Raw genomic sequence first — 25,679 nt, 5'->3', positions numbered from 1 at the left:
CCCACCCTGAAGGGGGTGTGACCAGCTGCAAACAGCCATCAACCCGTCATCCAGGCTGGCCAGGCACCCCAGCGGGACCCCCAACCTGATCCGGGACACCCTTCAGGGCAAACCAGCTGGCCCCCACCCGTGCACCAGGCCTCTATCCTATATAGTAACAGGGTAATATGCAAACTGACCCTAACAGCAGAAAGACTGGGAATGACTGGTCACTATGACACACACTGACCACCAGGGGGCAGACACTCAATGCAGGAGCTGCCCTCTGGTGGTCAGTGCGCTCTCACAGTGGGGAGCTCTGTTCAGCCACAAGCCAGGCTGATGGCTGCCAGTACAGTGGTGGTAGTGGGAGCCTCTCCCGCCTCCTCAGCAGCGCTAAGGATGTCTGACTGCAGCTTAGGTCTGCTCCCCGCTGGCAAGTGGACATCCCCCGAGGGCTGCCGGGCTGCCAGAGGGATGTCTGATTGCCATCTTAGGCCCAATTCCCCAGGGAGCAGGCCTAAGCCAGCAAATGGTCATCCCCCAAGGGGTCCCAGACTGTGAGAGGGCACAGGCCAGGCTGAGGGAACCCCCATTGCCCCCAGTGCACAAATTTTTGTGCACCAGGCCTCTAGTATTATATAATCCCTGTAAGGACATTGTCTTCTTAATGAATTTAGATTGCAAGCACACACACACACACACACACACACACACCTTTTATAATGGTAATTTTCAAAGACTCAAGGCTTAACAAATACTTGAATGAATGAATGAACCAACAAACAAAAGTCAGCAAAGAATGTTTTAATTTTGGGAAGCTATAAAAGAGGAGCATTTGTAGGTAACTACTTCTGTATTTAATCAAGATATAACTTCCAATGTGAAATAATAAATTGGTCCTCTGGACCTTCAATAGGTTGTTTGTGAATTTAATTAAGAAGAAATAAGTCCCCTGAGCCTCACCATTGCTGGGTGATGACAAAACAGGTTTTTGAAAACCCCACAGTAAAGCCAAGACTAAAATACAGCTATTCTAAGGCACAGTCTGAAATAGAGAGACTTTTTTTTTTTTAATTGTTGCTATATTCAGTGTTTTAGCCCACAGTTCTTCTAATTCTGTCAAGAGAACAGTAACAATAAATTATACTCTGTCATTAAAAAAAAAAAGATTGTAAAGCATCATCTTTTAAAAAACCTTTTTATTGTTTTTTCCTCCTTTATTTGCTTTTTCAAACTTAAAAAAGTAATTATAGATACACAGGAAGTGGCAAAAATGTACAGGGAATTGTCCTATACTCTTCATCTCATTTCCTTCAATGTTGCTATTTTTAAAACATGAACACAAAAAATGAGATTTAATATTTGCAAGTACCTACCAAAACGAGGACAAATCTTGTGCCATTTTTCTTCATTCGCTCCATCAGCAGACTAAGGTTTTGAAAGCTGGTGCTGAGGGTAAAGTCCAGCTTCTGGTCCATGTAATCGATGTCTACATGCTGAACATCCTAGAGGAAGGGCAAGCAAGGTGTTGGGGGGTCCTGCAACAATAACCTCAGGGCACACACACTGCTCTGCCAGACTCCAGGTCTGCTGCTTGTAGACCCCAGTCCAGGTCCCTCCAAATTTACCTCATTACTCCACTAGACCCACTTGCCAATTCTGCTGATTAAATTTGCTATCTGATTCTTGCATACAGATCACCTGTTCCCATTCCTTCTGCTTCTGCCTCTCCCACACACACACATTGGAATTCTTTCCCCTTTCCTTCCCTCAGTTCATGTCTTTTCCACTCTTCAAATCTCAAACATGGTAAGCTATCAAAAAAAAAAAAGTCCTAGTTAAATATTCTAGGGTAAAAAGCAGAATCCCCTGAGAAACAAGATTGTATACCTGTTTTCTCTTTTTCCCTCCAGTAAACCTGGTTAAATTTATTCACATTTAAGAACTACATTATTTTATAGCATTCTAAAATGTATATACTATTTCCACCATCTCCAATTGTCTAGATGGTCTTTGAGATGAAAATCTTTCCTTCTCTTTTCTCAATACAATGCCAACCAACCTAGGTTTCTGCACATGAAATGTACCCAATTCAAGATTGTTGAATGATGGCTATGTGGTTAATATTCAGTTGAAATAAGAGATGTTTCTCTTTAGCTTAAAGGTGGTAATCACCTGTATTGTCTTAAGACCCTAGGTCAGTGGTTCTCAACCTGTGGGTCGCCACCCTTTGGAAAACACATATATAATTACATATTGACATCCTGCATATCAGATATTTACATTACGATTCATAACAGTAGCAAAATTACAGTTATGAAGTAGCAACGAAAATAATTTTATGGTTGGGGGGTCACCACAACATGAGGAACTGTATTAAAGGGTCACGGCATTAGGAAGGCTGAGAACCACTGCTCTAGGTAAAACTTGTTTGAGGGAGCAGCGACTTGTGTATAAGACAAAACTTAGAAAAGAATGAACCAACATATTATTAACATTGGTTGCATTGGCAAGATAAATCTATGGAATTTTTTCATCTTTTCATTTTCCTATCTTTTCTAATTTATATTTAGGAATATCTAGCATAATAGTATCTGAAAAGAAAAAATAAGTCTGGGTGAATGTTTCAAATTATCTTTGATGAGGACATTGTAATAATTTATTCTCATCTTCTAATCATTAATTGTCCTCCATATCTCAGGAGGTGAGTTAAAAGCAGAGAAAGAAAATATGTGATGAGAATTTGACTATTATAAGAGAGAATGAGCATGCTATGTGTGGAATTCTGTTTGTTGACAGTAATTGACTGCACTTCTAGGGGCTATGTTTCATTGTGGGAAATGCATATATGAGTATTTGTATTTAAGTCAAAGTGAAGGCTTGAATTTATCTCCTTTTTTCATACTGTCACTTTATATCTACCCTCTCCAAAAATAATCACAGTATAGTCCCTAAAATTGTCATAATCTTGATATGATTCTCTCTTAGAAGTCTCCAAAGTCATGGCTTATGACTAACTATGGCTACTCTAGGATATTTCTGGCAAGAGGTAATAAGTAACAATATCCTCTACTAACTTCTGATGAATGTATGCCCTCAATTTTGAACTCTTGATTTAAAAAGGGTACTGTGACTTAAATTTAAAAAGCAATGTTTCCACATAAGATTAGCTCCATAGCTACATTTTCTTTGTACTGAAGTAGTCATCAGTAATGTCTATGAAGATGTTTTCAATTTATAATTAGCCATAAGTCCCCATAACTAATTAAACCACAGGCAGGGTGAAGGCTTCATACATAGGGAATCTGGGCTTCCACCATTTCATCATACAAATTGGAGATTTCAGTATCATTCTGGTATCCATAGCGACTCAGCTGGAATCCCAAGGCCCAGTATGAAATCATTGCTGGCCGACCAATCAACTAGAATAAAAAAGAAAAATGGATGCAAGTAGATTCTTAGGGTAAAAAAAAAGATAGTTGGCTTATGCTTGAAGCAACTTCAGCACTTCTACTTGCTGCCTGTCTGATCTAAGAGGTCTCATAAATGTGGAACAATCATGGAGATGCAGAATGATAGAAAGTCTCTCTATATCCTAGAGCTTCCACTCTAAGAAACCTGAAAATTCAGTGGTTATTACTGATTAGAGATTCTTAGAAAGGTTTTATAGCAAATAATTAAGAGACATATGGGATATCAATATCCTTTAACACTAAAACCCTACTCTCATAAAAAATAGTGATAATGTAGTAGGAATACTCAAGGACCATCCTATATAATTAAAGCATAGTATGTAAATTGTCCCCTCGACCGGGAGTTGTCTGGGAGTTCAACCAGGGGTGGGGCTAGCAAGGGGAAGGGATTGAGGCCCCAGGCAGCATCGGTGGTGGCAGCAGCAGGCAGCTGGGAACGGAAGCGGGAAGAGAAGAGAAGGAGTACCCGGCTGGCAGCCAGCAGCTGCTACAGACCCTACCAGTGCACAAATTTCATGCACTAGGCTTCTAGTAAAAAATAAAATTGGCCTTTCTCAGTGCTAAGAATGTGCAATATCCAATAAGCCTTGGATGGTTAATTAATGAATATAATGAATTCTGACCTCAGTGTATTGCTGGGTTACAAGCTCGGGAGTTGGCCCCAAAACTACATAAAAGTCCAAAATCCCTCCTGTGGTGCGATATGTCAGGGCAGGAGTAGGCTGAAATGTCACATCTGTTAAAAAAACAGACACACACACACACACACACACACATACAGACAAACATGAGGAGCATCTTGAGAACTATAAATTACCCAGACAGGGACTCTGCCCTAATATTTGCTATTTTCACTCTCTTCTTTTAGTGCCCACCTCCTCTGGAAAGTCTTCTTTCATACTGTGGAATCAGAGATGGATTTTCAGGTACCCCAAAGACAATCTCAATCTTAACCTTTTATAATGTTCTGTGAAAGGGAATTAAAGTGGCAAAGTCAAACAAGGTCATACCAAAGTAAAGACTATGTTTAGTCAAAATTTTACTCCCAATACCTGGCCTAGAGATTTTAATATATCATGGATAAATGAATAAATAAAAGGTCGGGTTATGTGCCCTATTTCCCTGGCCATTGAACTTTCTTATTTCTATTGATATTCCAGATTCTGATAAAGTGGCTGCAGGAAAACTGTCTTTATCTTACCCATGGCATTACTGTTTAGCAGAAGCACTCCATGGGCATTGCCATCCTCCTCCAGTCCCATGTAGTAGGGGTGGACACCGTAGGAATTCTTCTTGTACTGGGAGAGTCATGGGAGGAGTAGATGAGTAACAAAAAGAGAAAATCCAAGAAATTCTGTCCTCCTCATAACCCAAACAGCCAACGCCTACTCAACACTGAAGATTTAGCACAATGTCATGTCCTTTATGAAAAATTCCTTGACCCTTCCTTCCACCACATACACACACACACACACACACACACACACACACACACAAGTGGGGCAAAAGTAGATTTACAGTTGTGAGCATGTAAACACAGTTTACACTTGTGTTATTATTTGTTAATTATTTTATTATCTCACATATAACCCACCTATAAACATACTTTTGCCCCACCCTATATTTATTTTCTAAAAGATTTAAAATACATTTAGGAACAGAAGGACATTACATAACATGTGGCCTATTTCATTTGAGAGCAGAATTTATCAATATAAGCTGAAGTTCATGAATAGGGTACATATGTGGATTAAAATAATTTTACACAGAGAGCATCTGATGGATAATCTTATTCTTCTGTACTTACCCCTGGTGGCTCATCTCGAGAAAATATTCCCCATGTGTTCCAGCTAATGTTTCTTCTGAAAGTTGTGTGCTCAGTTTCCCCGAAGCCATAGATGTTCTCAGAGGGGAGGCGAGTAGAAATGGAAAGGAACATGTCGTTGAAGGTAAAGCCCGGGAGCTGAGAATCCCAACTACAACACAGAGGCATACCTTTGAGCAGAGCTGATCACAGGCCGGAGCAAACAGAGAATACAGTTCAGATGTCTAGTTGCTTCAGAAGCCTCCTGAATGATTGCACACCTGGATACAGGTTCAGTTACTGTGAGATGACCCAGGTCATAAGAATGTCCATGACTCGCTACCACAGTTCTGTGTTTGCATTTTTATTCTGTGGATTGCAAGACTGGCAACTCCTTTTCTGATTAATTGGCCCTTAAGAGTGTCACTCATCTCTTTATTTCTAGATCCCATTGCCTGGTACATCAGCCTGAATCAATGAATAAGGTCTGAGCAAGTTTTCCAATAGAAAAGTATGAAACTCAGAATGACTTTTCTGGATTGGCCAAAGAACTTCTTACCAAAGAAGCCAACAGACAGAAAGTCAGACACATAGTCAAAGAGAGCCGAAGGCTGTCCACATGTGCACATACAGTTTCTAATAGGATGGGGGGCTTCAGCCCCAGGCAAATCCAGACCTGCGGATCATGCCATTCAGCAGCAGGTCAGGGATGAGAGGTGGCAATTCCTTTCATGCTTAACATTGTGAAAAGGCTTTAAGTCTATAGTGTCAATAGCAGCAAAGACTGCAAGACACCATTTCTCTTTCCTTACTACCCCTTACCTCTCTCTCCTGGCTCTTCTGTTATTATTTCGTAATGAGGCATATAGAGTTTTCTGTTCTATTTAACCAGAACAATGAGTAAAATATGTATTTTTCTTTTTCTGAAATCAAGCAACACTTAGTATTTTTAAGTCTTTGATTGCTTAATTGTTCTTGTTGAGCTAATGACTAATAAGAAATGAAATCCCCATTGAAGTGTGTGTGTGTGGGGGGGGGGGGTGTATATCCTCTTTGTTTAAAAAACAAACATACACGTAGAGTGTTGAAGGTTAATATTTCACTTGCATTCATTAGAACCACTGCAATTAGATCTAGAACCACTCTAATTAGAACCAAATAAAAATGGTGCTTACATCACAGTGCTGGAGTTTTTTCGTTGAATCTGGATCCCGAAAGGATTGTTTTGAATCCTGACATCATACAGACGGTTTTCAGGCGAGCCAACAGGAGAGGAAGGGATTTTCAGAGGCACTGGGACCTCGTACCTTTTATTAGTGGGATCATAGATCTGACAGTGAGAAAGAAGGAGACTTGCTGATGGAATCTCAAACCTAAAACCTCTCATACCAGCTCAAAATTCAGTTCCCATCAGGAAGCATCAAATATCCCAAAGCAAATAGATGTGAGGCCTACCCATCCACTGTGCCCAACACATCCTGAACTGGAAAAAAAAAACACATGAAAAAACACCCTCAACAATACCCATCAAAGCCAGGGAGGGCACTACCTCTAAGGAATTTGTAACTTAAGGGTGTAGAATCTCATAGACAGAATGTGTGAATGTGTTTTTACAAGTGTGGTATGTGAACAGTATGTGCACATAACTTTATAAGACTATGTGTTAGCATGTGTACATATGTTAGAAACTAGAGAACTGAGTTTTCATATGAACTATGAGATCTTCTTACTAGTTGAGCTTCCAGTTGCTGCTCAGCTTTTTCATTCCTAAGATTGTTCCTTTGTACCTACCACTTGTTTCTACCAACCTAACAGGGTTGCTGTGTGGGCAAAAGGAGAGAAGGGCAAAGTGTTATGCAAGGCCAGGTAGTATTACTATTATGAGTGATCATCCTTTTTATCATAATAATATGAGCCCACATATTATGCTTAGGACAAGTTTTGTCGAAAGGCTCGATTCTCAATATTCTGTTTCTCAAACCAAAAGCAGCAATATTACCTGGGAGCCTGTTAGGAATGCAGAATTTGAGGCCCTACCCCAGACTTTCTGAATCAGAATCTTCATTTTCACAAGGTCCCTGGGGTGATTCGCCCAACATTGAAATGTGAAAAGCAATGTCTAGAGTGAACTGTCCAAGGTGGTACCCACTAGCCATGTGTGGCCATTAAGCCTTGAAATGTCCTAGTCTGAGCTGAAACTCACTATAAATGTGAAATACAAACCAAAATTTGAAGATTTAATCTGACCATAATCTAAAGTATCTCAGTACGTAATTGTATTTTGATTACATGATGAACTGATAACATTTGAGCAACTTGGTAAAATAAAATGCTATTAAAATCCATTTCACCTAATTTTTTCAATACATTTTTTAAAATATGGTTATCAGAAAACATATGTGGCTCACATCATATTTCTATTTTATCAGAGCGGTGGTTCTCAAAGTGTGGCCTCTTAATTTGTAGCAGGAGCATCACTTGGGAATTCATTAGAAATGCAAATTCTTGGAAACCCTGGGCAGGAGCCCCAGCAATGTCTTTTAACAAAAGCTACAAGTGATTCTGATGCATATTAAGTTGAAGTATCAACTGCTAGAGAAATAATTGTAATGTTGGAAATGAGCCAATGCCACCCATATGAGTTTACCAAAAAGCAGACACTTTGTTCTCAGGGCTAATGTGTCTCAGTAATCCTTTGAGGATCGTTCTGACTTACAGAACCCTTGACTATAGGACATGGACAACCCTGGTGGATCTAAGGCCACACCCGACTCTACTATCTCCTGACTTTCTGGCCTTTACCTTTCTGGGCTTCAGCATCCTCAACTCTAAAATGAGGGATTTGGACTAAAAGATGTTTCGGTAATTTCCATCCCACAAGAACTCTGTGCTGACGACCGGAATCTGCAACACGGGCATTACCTTGAACTGCAGCATGCTTTCTGTGTGGTAGATCACGCTGATCCTAAGGGAGCTGATCTCTGCAGAAAGACGGGGGGAGGTGGTGGCTGCTGCTGCAGGTGTATGTCGCGTGCTCTGTGATGACGGTGCTGCTGCTCGAGCTGACTCAGGGGCTGTCAGGTAGGTAAGGTCTGTGGTGATGCCAGTGGGCGAATACTGAATATTACTGGGAGCATACTTAGGGATGGTGTCATAGAAACAGGTGGGCACACCAGGAACAACTGTGTTCTGCAATGAGAGGATGAATTCTCAGTCAGCCTCCAACACCACACTCTGATTTCTAAAAAATGTTGGTTAACACAGACTAAGTCTCTGACACTATGCCCATTATTATGTGTTCAATTATGTTCCCCAAAAAAGATGTTAAGTCCTAACACCTGGCACCTTATTTGGATATAGGATCTTTGCAGATGACCTAGTTAAATGAGATCATTAGGGTGGGTCTAATCCAGGGGTGGGCAAACTTTTTGACTCGAGGGCCACAATGGGTTCTTAAACTGGACCGGAGGGCCGGAACAAAAGTGTGGATGGAGTGTTTGTGTGAACTAATATAAATTCAAAGTAAACATCATTACAAACAAGGGTACGGTCTTTTATTTCAATAGTTTTATTCATTTCAAACGGGCCGGATCCGGCCCGCAGGCCGTAGTTTGCCCACGGCTGGTCTAATCCAATATTAACTGGTGTCCTTATTAAATAGGGAAATTTGGACACAGAGATATATATGTGCCCGGGGAAAGAACACCATGTAAAGAGGAAGGCAGAAATTGGGGTGACATTTTTATAAGCCAAGGAACACCAATGATTGCCAGGAAACCACCAGAAGTTAGGAGAGAGACATGGGACCAATTGTCCCTCACAGCCCTCGAAAGGAACCAAACCTGCCAACACCTTGATTTTGAACTTCAGCTCTCAAAACACTGAAATAATATAGGGTGTCCCCAAAAATATATACACACTTTGAATAATTATTCATTCCAATGTTTCTTTCTTTTCAGATTTAACCATTGGAATGAATAATTATTCAAAGAAGTGTGCATATATTTTTGGGAGACATCTGTATGTTTGTAACAGGTGAGTAGTGAAGGGTCAGCAGGTAGCTTGATCTAGAGACTGGAATCTTAAGGCAGGGTTCTGCTCCCAATGTCCCCAAACTATACCGCTTTGCCATGGGATAGTTGCCCCCATTGTAACATTAAGGAAATCACTTATTTTCTCTTTCTCTGGCTTTCATTCTCTCTGTTTTTCAAATGGAGGGTAAGACTCATAACTTACCTTCCTGCTTGAACTCTAATTGATGAAAAAAAAATCACTTAAAATACTCAATGCACAATGTATTGTTGCTATGTTAAAAATAAAAGTGGGGTTTAAAATAAGTAGGTGAGAGAAAAGAGGGAGCCAGGGCAGCAATGAGTTTCTTCTCATTCAGGATATCTGAGGAAAACACTGATTGCCTGCCACTCAGCGTTGACAAAACGGTGCATCTGTTGGCACAGTATTGTTTTCTTCCTGAAAAATGATTCCCATTCAACCCAGCAGTGTTTGGAAAATGTTTCTTGGTGCCTAATCACTCCTGGGCCAGTTTTTACAACTTCCTGCTCACTGTGGTAATCTGTTCCTCATCCTTACCTCCCAAAGGCACCCCCGCTGCTTGCACTTCTCCTCAGAGGCAGTGGGCTCCTCAGGGTAGCAATTGAACTTCTCTTGGTCACTGACCAAAAGAGTCCACCTCATGGAGAATTCTTGTCCCAGTACCAGTCCCTCGAGATCAGTGATTTTCACCACCTGAGGAACGAGAAAGGAGGCCACAGTGACAAATGAGGAGAAATAGAGACACCTGGATAATGTCCTTCCCTGATGGTTGGGAAGTCAAGCATGGGGGAGCTAGCCTTTTATCCAATCCCACTTTGCCTTGGGATGGCCTTCGTCCAATACAACCCTGCCATGTGACATCCTTCATCTAATGTCACTTTACCTTAAGATAGCCTTCATCCAATACCACTTTGTCAGAGGATAGTTGGAATATTATTGTTCCTCCTCTGGGACTTTTGACCTCCTTGCCAGGAAAATGCACTTGGCTCATTCCCGACGCTTCTCACCTCAAGTCACTATAGAATACTGAATGGGAAAGGCTTCTATCATGTTAAGGAGTACTAATCACTGGAGGGCTGTCATTGTTGGGCAATTGCCTTCTGGGAGTGATGCCTATACATTTTAATAATGGTGATAATTATAACAATAGCTAAGTTTTATTGAGCATGTATGTGGACCAGGCACTGTGATAACTACTTTATATGCATTCCTTCTATTAATGCTATCATGCAATCTTATGCTGCAAAAAATATGGCTCTCTCCATTTCACAAAACAGAAAACTAATGTTCATAGAAGTTAAATGCTTTGCCCAAGATCTCACAGCTAAGGGCTGGTAGAGCTAGGATTGGAATCCCATTCAGCCTAACTCTAGAACCCAAGCTCCTATCCTTGGGTATGTGTTGTCTAAATGGAAGGAGGCCATCCTACAAAATAGGGAATTCCCCAGCACTTGAAATACTCAACTAATAATTGGGATCTTTTGTCTGAGATTATCATGTAAGGGACTCATTCAATAAGGACAAAACCACCCAGCTGGCTTGGCTCAATAGTTGAACCTATGAACCAGGAGGTCATGATTCAATTCCTGGTGCCCGATCCCCAATGTGGGGCATGCAGGAGGCAGCCAATTCAATGTTTTTATCTTTCTTTCTCCTTTCCTCTCTGAAATCAATAAAAATATATTTTTAAAAATAAGGATAAAACTGATTACCCCTGCTGTTTTATTCAACTCTCATTTTCTATAATGATATAAAAATTGCTTAAAACACTAAGGAAAATATCAGCTGTGTCTCAAAGGGGGTCTTTAACTCAATGAGAGGGTGAATGTGTAAATACCTTCTAGAACAAGGCCAATGTATCAAATAATATAGTTTGAATAATAATGTATGGAACTGCATCACATGTGGGATCAGAATGTCTAGTTTTAAATTTCCCCAGAGAACTGCCTTCTTCCAGGTCCCACTGAAAGGACTGTCTTTTTCAAAGTTCAGGGGTTCATGTTTAGCAAGCACGTTTATCCGTTTGTATCCTCCCTAGGGTGTGGTCGATTTCCCAGCATGCCAGTGTCTCTGTGCCCCTCCGAACTCAATAGAGCAAGAGAGAGCTGGCTGTCGGAATCTCAGGGCTGTCAGCTTCCAGCAAGGGCCCTTCAGGATGGCAGGATGGAACAATTGCCCACCTTCGTTGACGCATTGTAGCTAACGTTTAAAATGGCAATATCATTAAGGACAAAATTAGTAGGTTCTTTGTCCATTCCCAAGATTATGATATCTGTAAATGTGAGGTTGTTGGGATCCATATAATTATTTGTAATCTTTGCTTGTAGATGGTTCTGGAAAAAAAAAAGTCAGTTTAGAGACCAAGTATATCACATTCTAACTGTGCCCAATGCCACTCAACATCTTTCTTTCTATGATCTAAATTATATCCTTTATCTCTTAGGTTCTATCTAGATAGTGTCTGATAATCTTCCCCAGGAAGTATGTTAACCCAGACACTTAACAGTCCTAAGTCTTAGTGTAATATTTTATGCTTGCTTTGGTTCTCTGGTTATTTATTGATTCCATTATTCAGAAAATATGTTCCTGACATCATGGAATTTTCAAGCAGATGTGATGGATACCAACAAAGAAAACAAAAAGACAGAAGCCCACAAGAGAACCTTTAACACACAAAGGATACACACAAAATAGTGCCCACATAATTTTTTTTGTATTCTAATTATAATACTGATAAGAGCTTAATTGCATAAATGCTTACTATGTGTCGAGCACTGTACTAAGCATTTTACATTTATTATCTCATTCAAGTCTCACAGCAAACTATGAGGTTGAAGCTCTAATTATCTCAACTTTTTCAGAGGAAGAGAGTGAAACCCAGAGAAATTAGATATCTTATTCAGGGAACCACAGTTCAAAAGTGACAAAGTTGAGCTACGACAAAGAAAGTAGAACTGAAGACTAAGGGGGAAAAAGGAACACTTTGATGTTTAGAAAGACTAAGCATCCCACAAATATGCCCCATTGATTTCTGCAAAGGTGCAAAAGCAACACAGTGGAGAAAGAATAGCCTTTCAACAGATGGTGCTGGGCCAACTGGATGTACATAGGCAAAAGGTTGAACCTCAACCTAAATGTCACATCTAATATAAAAATTATATATATATATATTATATATATATAAAGTTTATATATATATAAAGTTTAGGAGATAATATTCAAGATCTAGGACTAGGAAGGGTTCTTATATTAGACACCAAAAAGCATGATCCACAAAAGAACAAAAAGATAAATTAGGCCCATCAAAATAAAAAATGTTTGCTCTGTGAAAGACTTTGAGGATGAAAAGAGATATCTACAGACTGAAAGAAAATATTTACAAACCATAAATCAAACAAAGGACTGGTTTCTAGAATATATATTTAAAAAACACTCAAAACTGAATAGAAAAATAAGGCAAATAATCTAATTAGAAAATGGGCAAAATAAATAGGTAGACATTCGCCTAAGAGAATATACAAACAGGCACAAAAAAGGACAGTCAACATCTTTAGACATCAGAGAAATACCAATCATCCACAATGAGATATCACTACCCTGTCATCAGAATGAAAAAAAAAACAACAACAACAGTAGAAGCATAAAAGGAAGGAAATAAGGGAGAGAGATTCCCATAAAAGAAATCTCTGCCCATGCACAATCAGCCATCTAAGAAAACCAGATTAGATTTCTCCCATCCACTGCTAGCCTAACTCCTTTCTTCCTCTCAGTCCCTTTGGGAAATAGAGACAATGTGGGGGTGCTGTTCTGTGTCTCCCAATCTCTCAAAAGCACCACTTCATACCTGTGTCCAAGGCCAAGTTTAGAGGTTGGGAAGCAAGGTCATTATGGAGGAACCTCAAAATTGCAGTGCACCACTCACCACCTCCCACCCACAGCCCACATACCACACACACTTGTACAACCCGCCCCCACCCCCAAATAAGGCATATCTTGGAAGCCAGGACTCATCGTATAAAACTCAGAGGCAATGCATTTTTTCCCCGAAACACACACACACACACACACACACACACACACACACACACACACACGCAAACTAGTTCTTCACTGAACTAATGCCGAATTCTTACGCTTTATATATCCTTCCTGGGACCATTGGAGTCAAGCACTGTCCCTATTCCTCATGACTACGCTTCTATAGCAAATCAAAGCAGTCACAGCGAAGAACATATACTGTATGTTCCTCAGAAACAGTACTTACCGAGGTGACAGAAAACTTATACAGAGTATAATTCTTTTCCGTTACAGCATCTGAAAGAGAAGGATAGAGGGTCCTCATCACATAGAAAGTAGAGGCACTTCTCTCAGTGGGAATACCTTTGCCATCTGATTCTGCTTAGCCACGTTTTACCCATTATTGTCAAATCTCCACAAAGGTTTCCTGGCCACTTCAACCCACAGTAACTGCTTCATCCTCCGAACTCCCATGGCCTCTATGAAATACTGTTTTGCTGGCATTTACAACATTTTGACTTGCATTCTAGGTACCCACATACACAATGTATCTATCCTGCTGCACCGGGAGTTCCTCAAGTGCAATGTCAATGTCTTATTCATCTTAATGTTCCCTGCATGCAATGATTCCTCAAGTGCAATGTCAATGTCTTATTCATCTTTATGTCCACTGCATGCAATGCAATCATAAATAGCCAATAAATATTAACAAATGCTAATTCTGTGCAGGGCAGGATTCTTCTATCATCACAGACCATAAGCTTGTGTGAGGTACTTATATGAAAATCCTACAGTGGAAAAAACACACTACACAGATAAGATACTCCCTTCAATAGTAACCAAAGAAGTATTTTGCAAATCTATGAGCAAAAAGTATAATTTGGTATTAATAATGATACCCAGAGGAAAGAATAATTAAACTAAATCCAATAATGTCTGTTGCTTTGGTATAGTCAGTAACATACAACTTGCTCATCTGAAGTCTATTTTAATTGCATTGTGCTTGGCCAACCAAATCTCAGAATAAGTTGATTTTCAAGCTATAGAAATAAGCATCAATGATAACAGAGTGAGCACTGTATTGGGCAGCTTGCAATGACTAATCTCACTGAGCACTGCAGTGGTGGTGCCATAAGGAAGTCTACCTGCAGATACACCATCATCCCAGTACAGCTCTCCCTTTGCTTCTCTCTTGTAGTCCAAGGCAATAATGAGTCCCAGGGAGTTCTTCCGACTACAAAAGAGCAAGTCTCAGTTTCAGAGAATGAAGAAGAGATAGAACTGTGTTAAATAAGCCCCCTTCATGCTTCACAGACAGATAATTTCAGAGTTTATCCTAGAAAGAGAGTAGATCATGACCTTGAATGGAAACACGGAAGCTGGGTGTGGGTAGACAACAGAGGTTAGTAGTGAATGAGCATGAGAAGAATAGTCAAAGGAGACAGCTCCTAGTGAAAACTGGGTTTGTGATAACATTAACAATTAGCACTAATCGCTGCTTATCATGTGCCAGGAATTCTCCTAAGTGTTTTATGTACATTAAATTTTTATATTATTTCATTCAAAGCTTACAATAACTCTAAAAAGTCAAACTATCATCATCCCTGGTTTACAAATGATAAGCAGAAATAGAGAATAAGTTGCCATAACAATACATCTGGTATGACATAGAATTGGGACTTGAACCCAAAATTTCTGGCTCTTGACCTTGAAGTTATTTTGTGTTTGATCTCCTATTTGACTTTCATTCTCTCATGCCTAAGTGAACCTCCTTGAGGACAATTTTTGACCATAAAGAAAACAATAACAACTAGTTCTTTACTTCATTATCTTATTTAATCATGAGTCAATGAGATCATTGACTATTCTTATAATCTGATTCAATCCAGAAGTAAAAGACTGTGGAAATGCAAAGGAACAGAGGCTACTTTTACCCCCTAAATGAAGACTAAGATGCCAATTTGGGGCCAACCTTGGAAGGAAGGGAGGAAGATCACTGACTACAGATGTCTTCCTTGGGTATATCCACTTTTAGTCCCTCTATTAACCTTTCCCATAATGCTCTGCCCCTTGGAGCATGAGAGTAGTTACACCTTAGAAAAGTGAGGAGCTTACAGCTTACCTGGCCTCTGTGGTTGTGTTTGGCTGCTGGATGGGAAATATGCAGCCCCCTCGAAGGTGAAGTCCTATCCTATCAGGGGGCAGTAGCATCTCCACCAATTGTTTCCTCCATTGGATGGCTGTTCCCTACAACAAAAGAAAACAAATTAGATAATAGGCTGTTTAGGCTAGAAGGAATCGTGGAGATCTTCTACTTTTACTGTCTCATTTTAAATAAGAGAAAAACTGAGACCTCCCAAAAGGGAAGGTGACTTGTCCAAGGCATAAAGGTATTAAGTAGATAGCAAAGCTGAGACTCCAACCCACCTTATTTCATTGTATTACACCATGCTATGATTCCACAAGCAGGCTTTAACTCTCTAGGTTATCACAGCCTAAATCCTGACAGCCGCATAGTAGCCAGGTTGACATAATGAACATTCCCATCAACCTACCCCAGTTATTCAAATTATTTCATGGTATATTGGGAAAGGCCTTTCACATGGAAAAGTACCCACAATCAGCTAAATGTAAAGCCTCATACTATCATCCTACCCAAGCTCCCAACAATGCTGCTGCCTTAGAACTTTCTCTGCTAGAGGCGGGTCTCTGGGCCAAGAGGGCTACCTCACTTACTGTCTCATAGTCGTACCAGATGGCATCTGGTATGTATGCTTTCACCCGGTCCACACCCTAGGGAAACAAGAACAGTGAGCGACATTAGCATATCCTTTTACAGTTTGCACAACACCTCCACGTGTGGCTGCATGTGCTCCTCTGAACAATCCTGAGAAATAGTTGGGATTCTGCCATTCTACCAATGAAAATACAGATACTCAGAGAGGTCGGGCAGTTCATCCAAAACAGATCTGTACCAGAATTTAAATTTGTTTTGCTTGAGGTTCCTGAACTTTCTAAGAGAAGCAGAGAAAGTTCATTCATTGAGTTACTTGTGTAATCTGGCAGGTGGGAAATTAAACAGTCAGGCACCCTGGAGAACCTTCCAGCAGCATCACTATAGCAGGACATGCCATGAGATGGTGTGGCTAAAACACCAGCTCTAAGGGCCTTTTATATGAGTACATTGGCGACCTTCCATGTTTACAAACTGGTCAGCATAACCCTGATCCCCCCTTTCTTTCCCTGTACTTCCCCAATCACTGCTGCCCCAAATCACACTTTATACGTGGACTCTACAGTAATAACTGTCCCTTGACCAGCCTTCCTCTCTCCCTCCCTACTCCTCTCCCCACCTCTTCTCTCTTCCTAACCCCAAGAGCACATCCTCTCCAGTCAAAGGGAAACATGGACAGATGGCCAGCCCCAGGCATTTGAAGTCCCTGTCAATGTCCATATGCTTAAGGACACAGGCTTTGATTTAAGCTTACAAAATGGAAATTGTTTTGCTTGGTGAGGCAGTGGGACCAAGAATTACTATTTTTCTAATTTCCAAATGTTCACAATCTCTCATTTTATTCATATTTATATTTAAATGCAGCCAAAGATATTCAGCCTCCAGTTTATTCAGCTATAGAGCCATGAGGACTAATGTTGATATCCCATCCCACTGCTTAGATTATAAACACACTTCATATAACACAGGCGTGATGAGGAGTCCAGGTCCCCATAAGAACTGCTCATGCACATCCCATGTAGCATTGTCCTGGTAGAACCTGGAAAACAGAGAAGGTAGGTGAAGCCTCCAACATAAGAGAGCAGCTCATTATATGAAAACAAGGTCCTAGCAAACCTTGTTACTACTAACAAGGGAAGCGAAATTATAATCTGAAAGGATGTCTTTGCGGTAAGGAAACTCACTCGTGGACCAGGGGTCTCACTACAGTTTCCCCCACGGTATGAGCTCGGTAGAAGAGGGTGTAGAGATAAGGCAGCAGGGTGTAGCGGATGTTCAGATAATGCCTGGAGGAACTCAACAGCTGAGAGTCTTCACCAAAGGCAGCAGGGTCCTGGTCCTAGGAGGAAACATAAGTGGTTACTAAATATTTCCATCATAGTTTAAAAGTCCTCTTTGATAAGCTTTCTCACAAGAAAATAGCTATGTTCTCCAACTTGAAGATGTGGAACCATTTCCAGAACTGAAAGGATCTGGGACCTACCTGCTCCTTCATCTTATAGATGAGAAAACCATATCAAAAATGCAGTATAAAATTGCAAGGATGTGGCAGAGTTTAAATTTGACACATGTCTTCTGACATTGATTCATGACCACCTCAGGATGATAAAGAAACCTACAGAGATTACCAAGAAGATAAAGGGCCTATAGTGGGCCCTGCACCTCAGAGCTGCTCCAATTTATTTTATATATTGAGGTTTCTCATGATACTTCATTTGGCAAATAATAATAATAATAAAGTCATACTACCACTAAAAAGGAATTTGAGCCCAGCCCGTGGGGTTCATTGCTTGAGTGTCAACCCAGGAACCAAGAAGTCACTGGTTCGATTCCTGGTCAGGGCTAATACCTGGGTTGCGGGCTCGATCCCCAATAGAGGGTGTGCAGGAGGCGGCTGATCAATGATTCTCTCTCATCATTGATGTTTCTATCTCTCCCTCTCGCTTCCACTCTGAAATTAATAAATATATATTTTAAAAAATTGAAACCCAGTGCCTTAAACCACCATGACCTATAATCCATCTTTTTTCTTATGTACTTTTATGAATTTGCAATGTTAAAATTTATGTGTAGTTTTATTTATAATGTTTTCACCATCAAAATTTGTTTTATTTTTTCTGTCCCAAAGACAGTGACCTCTATTTGTTCTTCAATACACAAAGTACAAAGAAATCAGGAAGACAGTTTTTAGCAGATTTTATCTAAGAGCAAAGAAAGAACCCTTTATGAGGGAAATCTAATTCTCTTAGGACCCAGAAACATACATTTTCCATCAATGATGGACATGCATTTTGTTCATTGTTCATTTTCCTTGTTCTTTGAAAGATGTGCATATCAAATTTAAACTTGTTATCCTTATAGTATTACTGGGACTGAATTCTAGAAAAAATTATCTAAATTTATTCCTTTCTTTTGTTCCCCAAATTGCCAATTTCCCCCTTCCAAATAGAACTACTCTATACCACGATGAGGTTAAACACCCAAGAAAATAACACTCCACAGCTTCCAGCATCTGGTCTCCAACTGAGACAATCTAGAGGTGCCTTGTCCATCATGGTGGCCATCAGTCACATGGGGCTATTAAGCACTTATATTGAAGCATGGTAATAATCCCACCTTAGGAAAAACTGCTGTTTGAACTACTCTGTTATTCTTAGGCAGTCTCTTATTCCGTGGGTCAACTCTGTTATTTTTAGACTGTAAAATAACTTTGCTTTTTTGCTTGAATAGAAAAGATAAACTTAATTGTCTGACCTTGCAAGCTAGCCATCTAAAGGAGCTGATACACTATATTAATTCACATATTCTGCCAAGTGTTTGTTAATCCAAGGTTATAGGTGTTTGATTAGATATAATATGTACTCAAAGTTACAAGTTGTCTGTATAGATAGTATAGCTGTTTGATTAGATATAATATCTATTCAAGGTTACAAGCTGTCTTACGCAAAGAACTATAAGGATATAAGAAGGAAATACTCCCTCCCGTGTTTGTTCAGAATTTGACAGAGGTAATCTGCTCTGAACCTGCGTGCAATAAAGATAACTCCTAACTAATGGGCTCATTAGGTGTCTTGTCCAGCTCACTGATTTGCGATACAATCATGTAGTTAGTAAGATTGGGGAACTACACTTTTAATTATATTTGATAATAGTTAATTTAAATATAAACCTAAAACTGAATCAATGTTAAAGTATTTCTCTAATAAACATAACTTTATTGTTTTGGTAGGACTATATTTCACTCCAGCATCCAAATTGAGATGTATTGCAAGTGCAAAATGCACACTGAGTTTTGATGACTTTATAGAAAGAAAAGAATATAAAATAGCTCATATTAATACTTTGTATAAAATATGGGTTGAAATAATGGTAAAGATAGATTTATATAAAGAGCTATATAAAATAGATTTAAAAAATTGTTCCTGTTCCTTTGTACTTTTTCAATTCCCATTTAAACTTCCATGTGTGGCTCCCATTATCATTCTATGGCTGGCACTAGTTGGGAGGAGAGAAAACAAGCACTGTAAGCTGGCAGCCAGAGTGATCTGAGTGCTCCTGTGGACATAATTTCTCCAGGCCATCTCTTCAGGAAGAGCACGCCCCCTCCCTGCTTCTGGTCATCTGCTGGGAATTCAGAAATAGTTCATCCCTCTCTGCTAGGACAGCCCAGGGTTAAAATACTTTGAATATCTGACTACGGATCTTTTCGAGGTTAGAGATGTCATTGGACAAAGGCAAGAACTAGAACTAAAATGACTATCAGTATGTTACTCTAGTGTGCCTATTAATAGCTAAATCACTTAATTTAAATCATTTCAGCTGCATATTTATTCATTAAAAGAAAGGGCATCCCACCCTACTTGTTCTTGCCATCACCATCATGATAAACATCTCCTTACTACAGACTTTGAACCCTTTCTATAGACTTGTCATGAAAATATGATTTTGGTTAGAAGAGGAGAAATGCAGGATATGTCATGAGAAGTAGTAGGGAGTGGTCTCCCAAACCATTCACAGAAAGATAGAATGTTGTAAAAAAGTGAAAAAATGTTCAGATCACTGCCTGCCTTCCCTTAATCCTTTCTCCTTGATCCCCCATATCTCGTAGTGGTTTTCCTTGTATTAACTGAAGTAAAATATCAATGGACTCCAATTCTCCTATCTTATATAAAGTGGTACCAGAACGGAAAACTTTAGCAACCCCTCTTACATTTGTTGGTGCGTTTTTAACAATAAAACCATTATATATTAAATATATATATATTCCACACACCATCATCCCTTACCCTACTTTTTAATCTATCATTGAAAATTTATCTATTCTGCTCCTGCATTTAAGGCCAATCTGGAGTATTTTCTTCAACTCCTTCTTTGAAAACAGGAAGATTAGATAACCCAAGAAGATTCCATCACTTCTCTTGGGGACCTTACCCTGAACCCAGGCCCATTGTGATTCCTGGATAGTGGATAAAATGCTCCAAGCTGCATCCATCTTCTGCAGAGCTCCTCTGTGGTATTATTTTTATAACCACAGATATTGGCACCAACCTGGAGAATAGGCATACATACAGCACAATGGTCAGTGAGAGAGGAGAAAGCATTGACTGTATACCTATGTGATAAAGGAAATGAGAATCTCTTATTCCCATCACTCCATGCTTAAAGAGGTCCCAAGGTTTCAGGGCAAGCCCCCAGCAAAATGGGAGAATAAAGAAAGTGTGCAATCATGGATTGACTGTTGAGAGGAAGACTGACTGTTGTATGTTTTATTAAGGTTTCACCCTCAATATTCAGTTCCCAATTTCATGCTTTGCTATCACTGATGCTCTTTTGATGGAATTTTTCTGTGATACTGATACATTTTACTCATAGAGTCTCCTTTCTAACTTCAGAGAATCCATGGTTGCCAATGATAGAGTGTTACCATCCTATCATCAGAAGGCAGCTCACACAACACATGAAAATTGATTTTTCTAATACATATCAAAGTGAGTTGTATGCTCACTGGTTTTCAGACACCTCAAAGACTGGTAATGGAAAGAATGTCAAAGCTCCTTGGTTGAGAGTGAAACTCACCATGGGGATGCCAAATAGGTTGAACTCAAGGATACTAGGGATGGACCATCGAAGATCATCCCATGCAGCTGCATTGTCCCCTAACCAATGAGCTGCAAACTTGCCAGACCCAGCAAAAGTAGAACGGGACAAGATGAAGTTCCTCTTTTTTGGGAAGACAGTATTCAAGGCCCTGGAAAGGAATACAGTCAAATGAATGTGAAATGGACTGTGAATGTCAAGGACTTAACCTATACCAAAGGTCCAAGCAAACTGAGAAAAGAACATCAGGGTATCAAGAAGGAGAACAAATGGATTAGCATTTTTAAGAGCTTCTTTCTCACTTCTAGGTAAGGTTGTAGATCTCATATAAGACAATAAAAACCTCTACAGTCAGTACCCTCAAGGAATTTCTCTAGGCACCTGGCCTCCTGATTATGTTTTTTCCATTTTCGATCTGCCTGTGCTCTGGCCGCTTTGGTCGATGATACATTGGAATGAGGGGCTATTGGCCCTATCTTCTCCCTCTAGAGAAAGTTTTTCCAATGTACCTGGGTTCCATGCCTTGCTGACATTCATAATCTTGTTTAGTACAACACCAGCTCAGGTCAGAACCCTTTACCTGCTCTTTGCCTAAGAGGAGATTTTGTACACAGTCTGGGCTCCAGGAACCCAATTCCTCTGAAGTCTCAGAACTTATTATTAACAATTCCCAATCTTAGGGTATCTTAATCTGTGCAAACTAGTATTACTTGAAGTGAATAAGTCTCAAAAGATGGCATATGGCACTCTTAATGAAGTTAAAAGTAACTAAAATATAAATATTTTCATTGTATTACTTATAAAATATTACTTATCAAGTAAAAACTATATAAAAAGTAAAACAAAGGAATTAAAGACGAGAAATTCAGAGCAGATGTGGGCATGTGGGATGGGATAACATGAAGTAAGATGTAGGCTGTTTTCCTAGCTTTTATTCAGAACACTATTTTGCTTAGGCCTCTCCCTGCTCTCTCCTCTCCTAAACAGTTCACACTTACCTTTAGTGTTTTAAAATTGAACAATAATACAACTATTGGATGGTGATACCTGAGCCACAGTTGCCCCTAGCTCTTTGCAGGCAAGCTCTACTATCTTTCCTTCCAACACATGGTCTGAGACCAGTGTACCGTCAGGCACTGGGCAGTTCCTCACAGGCACTATCACAGCCACCAGTGCTTTTCCTCTTTGCATTCCTAAGAAAGTTATGGGGAGTGTACACGTGCAGAACAACTTATAATGGAAAAAGGAAGAAAATTCTGAAATAGAAGACTGGTTTAAGAAAATTAAATTCTGACAATTAAATGACCAAAAAAATGGGGATAGAATGGAAAGGACTCACTCTTCGACTCCTGTCCTCATTTCTCCTTTTATAAGGACTGGCAATACTTTATGTTTATTACCACCGGCTAGAGGGTTTACTGCATCCTGCAATCCTCAGCCATTAAAGAAACACATTCAAGTTATGTAAAGTGAAATTGAAACAGGAAATGAAGTTAAGTGAATTTAGGGTTTATTTAGGGTCAGCCCATTATAGTACCACTGATTAGATAACATGGTGGGTTTTTTTCCAGCTTAAGAGGAAATATTTACCCAGAGATCCCTAAGTCTCTATTTTGCATCTCTCAGTTTGGGCCTACTTATGGTCAGGTCTTGATATCTGAGAGGATCTGGTTTCTTCCTACTTTCAAGCCAAAGGAAAGTGAACTTAATTCTCTTTGTAGATCAGTAACTACTGTCCCTAAACTATACTTCCAGCAAAAGTTGAGCTAAATGTTCATCAGATCTGTGATTTAAATTCTCCTGATGCCCAGATCCAACTGAACGAAAATCTTATCTGATTTTTAACCAACTCTGTCTGATGCCTGAAGGCTATTTCACTTATCTCCATTGTTCTCTGGGAACTTTGACCTTTTAACTATTAACCATTATTGACATAACTTCAGAACATATTAACCAATCTCAATGTGATTTTATAGTACTTTTATCATATGGAGATTTGAACATTGAAGCAATTTGAAACTCTCTTTCCTTCCTCCTGCCTTCCCTTACTCTTTCTTTCCCATCCTGGCCATTTATCCACTCCCCTCCGCCCCCACCTTCAATCTTAGAAGCATCCATGAGTCAAAATAGATCAGAACAAGAAGGGATATGGGAAAAACCAATCCAAGATTTTCATTTTAAAGATGAGGGAACTGTCTTATTCATCTAGTTTACTTCCCAGAAAGGTTGAGTGACAGAGAAACAAGTCAGAAAAGGGAAGATAATGAAATCAGAAATGTGTGTCCCTCTTTTTGAAGCTTTTCACTTATTGAAATAAAAACTTTCGCATTTTGCCCTAACCGGTTTGGCTCAGTGAATAGAGCGTCGGCCTGTGAACTCAAGGGTCCCAGGTTCAATTCTGGTCAAGGGCATAAACCTTGGTTGCGGGCACATACCCAGTAAGGAGTGTGCAGGAGGCAGCTGATCGATGTTTCTCTCTCATCGATGTTTCTACTTCTCTATCCCACTCCCTTCCTCTCTGTAAAAAAATCAATAAAATATATTTTAAAAAAAAACCACAAACTTTCGCATTTAGTGGATAAGGACTCTCTCTCTCACTGAACAATCCAGAATAATATTAAGTCATGAGGACCAAATGGTGTTGGAAAAAAAAATAGGCCCAGTCTGTGCCTCTAATTCATCAGGTTCCATTTTTCTTCTCTTTCTCAGGCCAGGCATTTATTCAACAACCATGCCTTTAGTATACACATGATTCCACAGGCTAAGAAAATACGGGATGATGATGCTCTCAAGAAATTGATAGTCCAACAAGAAAAAAGTAAATACCTAAAAATTATAATGCAAGTGCTTGGATGTTAGGCATAGTACAATATGAACAAAGGTAACACAAAATATGGGGTGAGTGTGGGGGTAATCTTTTCCTAGGACTGTCAGGAAGGTTTAACATCTGAGGGGAGGTTTTAAAGATAAGTGCATATTTGAAAAATGGGCCGGGCAGGGAAGGGAATCCCGTGCAGGGAGAGCAACACATGCAAAGACATGGAAGAATGAAACAGCATTTGGATTCGGGAGCAAGAGCAGTTACGTTTTACCAGAGCATAAAATATAAGAGTAGCAGGGATGAAAGGAAAATACTAAGAAACCATTAAGTTATGAAGTACTTTACAGGTTTGAGTGACAGAGAAACTGGGGTGACTGGGTTTTATTGTATAAAGATACCAAGCCAAAGACAATTTTTCACTGGGGAAAGAAATGAGCAGACATGTGATTCAGAAGGTAACTTCAACAGTAGTAGAGAGTAGATCTTTTGGAACTTTAACATACATTCAATACCCCTGGGAATCTTGTTAAAACTCATATTCTCATTTCCAAGGTCTAGGGTGAGGGCCAAGGTGCTACATTTCTAATATGTTTCCAGATGATACTAATATTGCTAGTCCTTGGACCACACTTTGAATAGCAAGAGTAGGGATAGATGAGTAGGAGATAAAGTTACAGTCAGGGAGAGGAGACCAGTAGTCATGGGACTCATGTAAGTTTTACTTGAGCAATGATGATGGCCTTCGTTAAAAAGTGTCAGTGGAGGAAAAAAGGAGATGATTATAGGCATGTTTTAGGGTCAAAAGGTCTGAAGCCTGATTGTAGAAGTGGATGTGATGAAAAGAAATAAGTCAAGGATAATACCAAGTTTCTCACTTTGGAGTCTGGGAGATAGTGATGGTGTTGCTACCAACCAAGATAAGGAATTGAGCAGTTTCAAAAATGATTAGACTGTGGGGGCCGGGCAGAAACAGGTAACAGTAAGGTGAATGGCATTGGAGGTACTATAAGACATCCAAGTAGATAAGATCAGAAGGTAATTTTGGATATCTGGGCCTGAAAATCAGGGAGAGATCTAAGCTATAGATTTATAGAATTATAGATTTTAAAATTATCAGAATAAATTACAGTAAAAACTGAGAAGGAATAAATTATTTTTGTATTGGCAGAGAATGAAAAATGAAGTCTAGGGATTGACCCTTAAGATTTATCAATTGTGAGAGAATACATGAAAAAGATCCAGAGGTCAAAAAGGAACAGAGGTTAAGAAGGGACAGCTGGAAAAAGAGCAGGTATGCCCAGATAGAGTGGTGTCTCAGAACTAAAGGAACCAAGCTTCAAAGGAGTTGTCAGTGATGTTATGTACCCTAGAGAAGTCAGGTAAAAGGACTGAGAAAACAGCAAAGTCTCCCTGCCCCTACTCCCCACTATGGTATTCCAGAAATACCAAAGCAAAAGGATATAAGTAGAGAAAAACTAAGACATTCTTTCTTAAGCCACTTGAAGGTCCCCAACAAATATTCAAAGACTTTAGTTTCCCTGTCTGTTTTATAAATTTAAATTAAAATCTTCTTAATCTTAGTCCCTAATTTCTTGCTCTCTTAGGTATAATGATTGTAAATTATCACTTTGTTGGGGGGGGGGCAGATTTTACAGAGAGCTTTTCCTCAATTTACAAAGTCAGCAGCAAAATATTAAT

At 39.6% G+C, this 25,679-nt stretch overlaps 1 protein-coding gene across 1 annotated transcript in view; it reads right to left on the bottom strand.

Annotated features, from left to right (window-relative positions):
* LOC308527346 (putative maltase-glucoamylase 2) overlaps positions 1–25,679 on the bottom strand; it is a gene marked incomplete at both ends in the record, with an annotated part of 76,193 nt that overhangs the window by 26,656 nt on the left and 23,858 nt on the right. The window contains 17 exons of the mRNA XM_081102657.1: positions 1,359–1,487; positions 3,279–3,404; positions 4,079–4,191; positions 4,657–4,753; positions 5,263–5,431; positions 6,435–6,589; positions 8,182–8,448; positions 9,850–10,005; positions 11,493–11,645; positions 13,577–13,626; positions 14,475–14,563; positions 15,452–15,576; positions 16,066–16,122; positions 17,018–17,102; positions 17,248–17,402; positions 20,495–20,611; positions 21,140–21,311. Coding sequence (XP_080958783.1) covers positions 1,359–1,487; positions 3,279–3,404; positions 4,079–4,191; positions 4,657–4,753; positions 5,263–5,431; positions 6,435–6,589; positions 8,182–8,448; positions 9,850–10,005; positions 11,493–11,645; positions 13,577–13,626; positions 14,475–14,563; positions 15,452–15,576; positions 16,066–16,122; positions 17,018–17,102; positions 17,248–17,402; positions 20,495–20,611; positions 21,140–21,311 — 2,215 coding nt within the window. The remainder of the gene's footprint in view (positions 1–1,358; positions 1,488–3,278; positions 3,405–4,078; positions 4,192–4,656; positions 4,754–5,262; positions 5,432–6,434; positions 6,590–8,181; positions 8,449–9,849; positions 10,006–11,492; positions 11,646–13,576; positions 13,627–14,474; positions 14,564–15,451; positions 15,577–16,065; positions 16,123–17,017; positions 17,103–17,247; positions 17,403–20,494; positions 20,612–21,139; positions 21,312–25,679) is intronic.

Source organism: Myotis nattereri (assembly GCF_964212035.1).
Source record: "Myotis nattereri genome assembly, chromosome: 11".
Lineage (NCBI taxonomy): Eukaryota > Metazoa > Chordata > Mammalia > Chiroptera > Vespertilionidae > Myotis > Myotis nattereri.
Note: the sequence above shows the minus strand (reverse complement) of the source record. Positions and strands in the feature narration are given on the sequence as shown.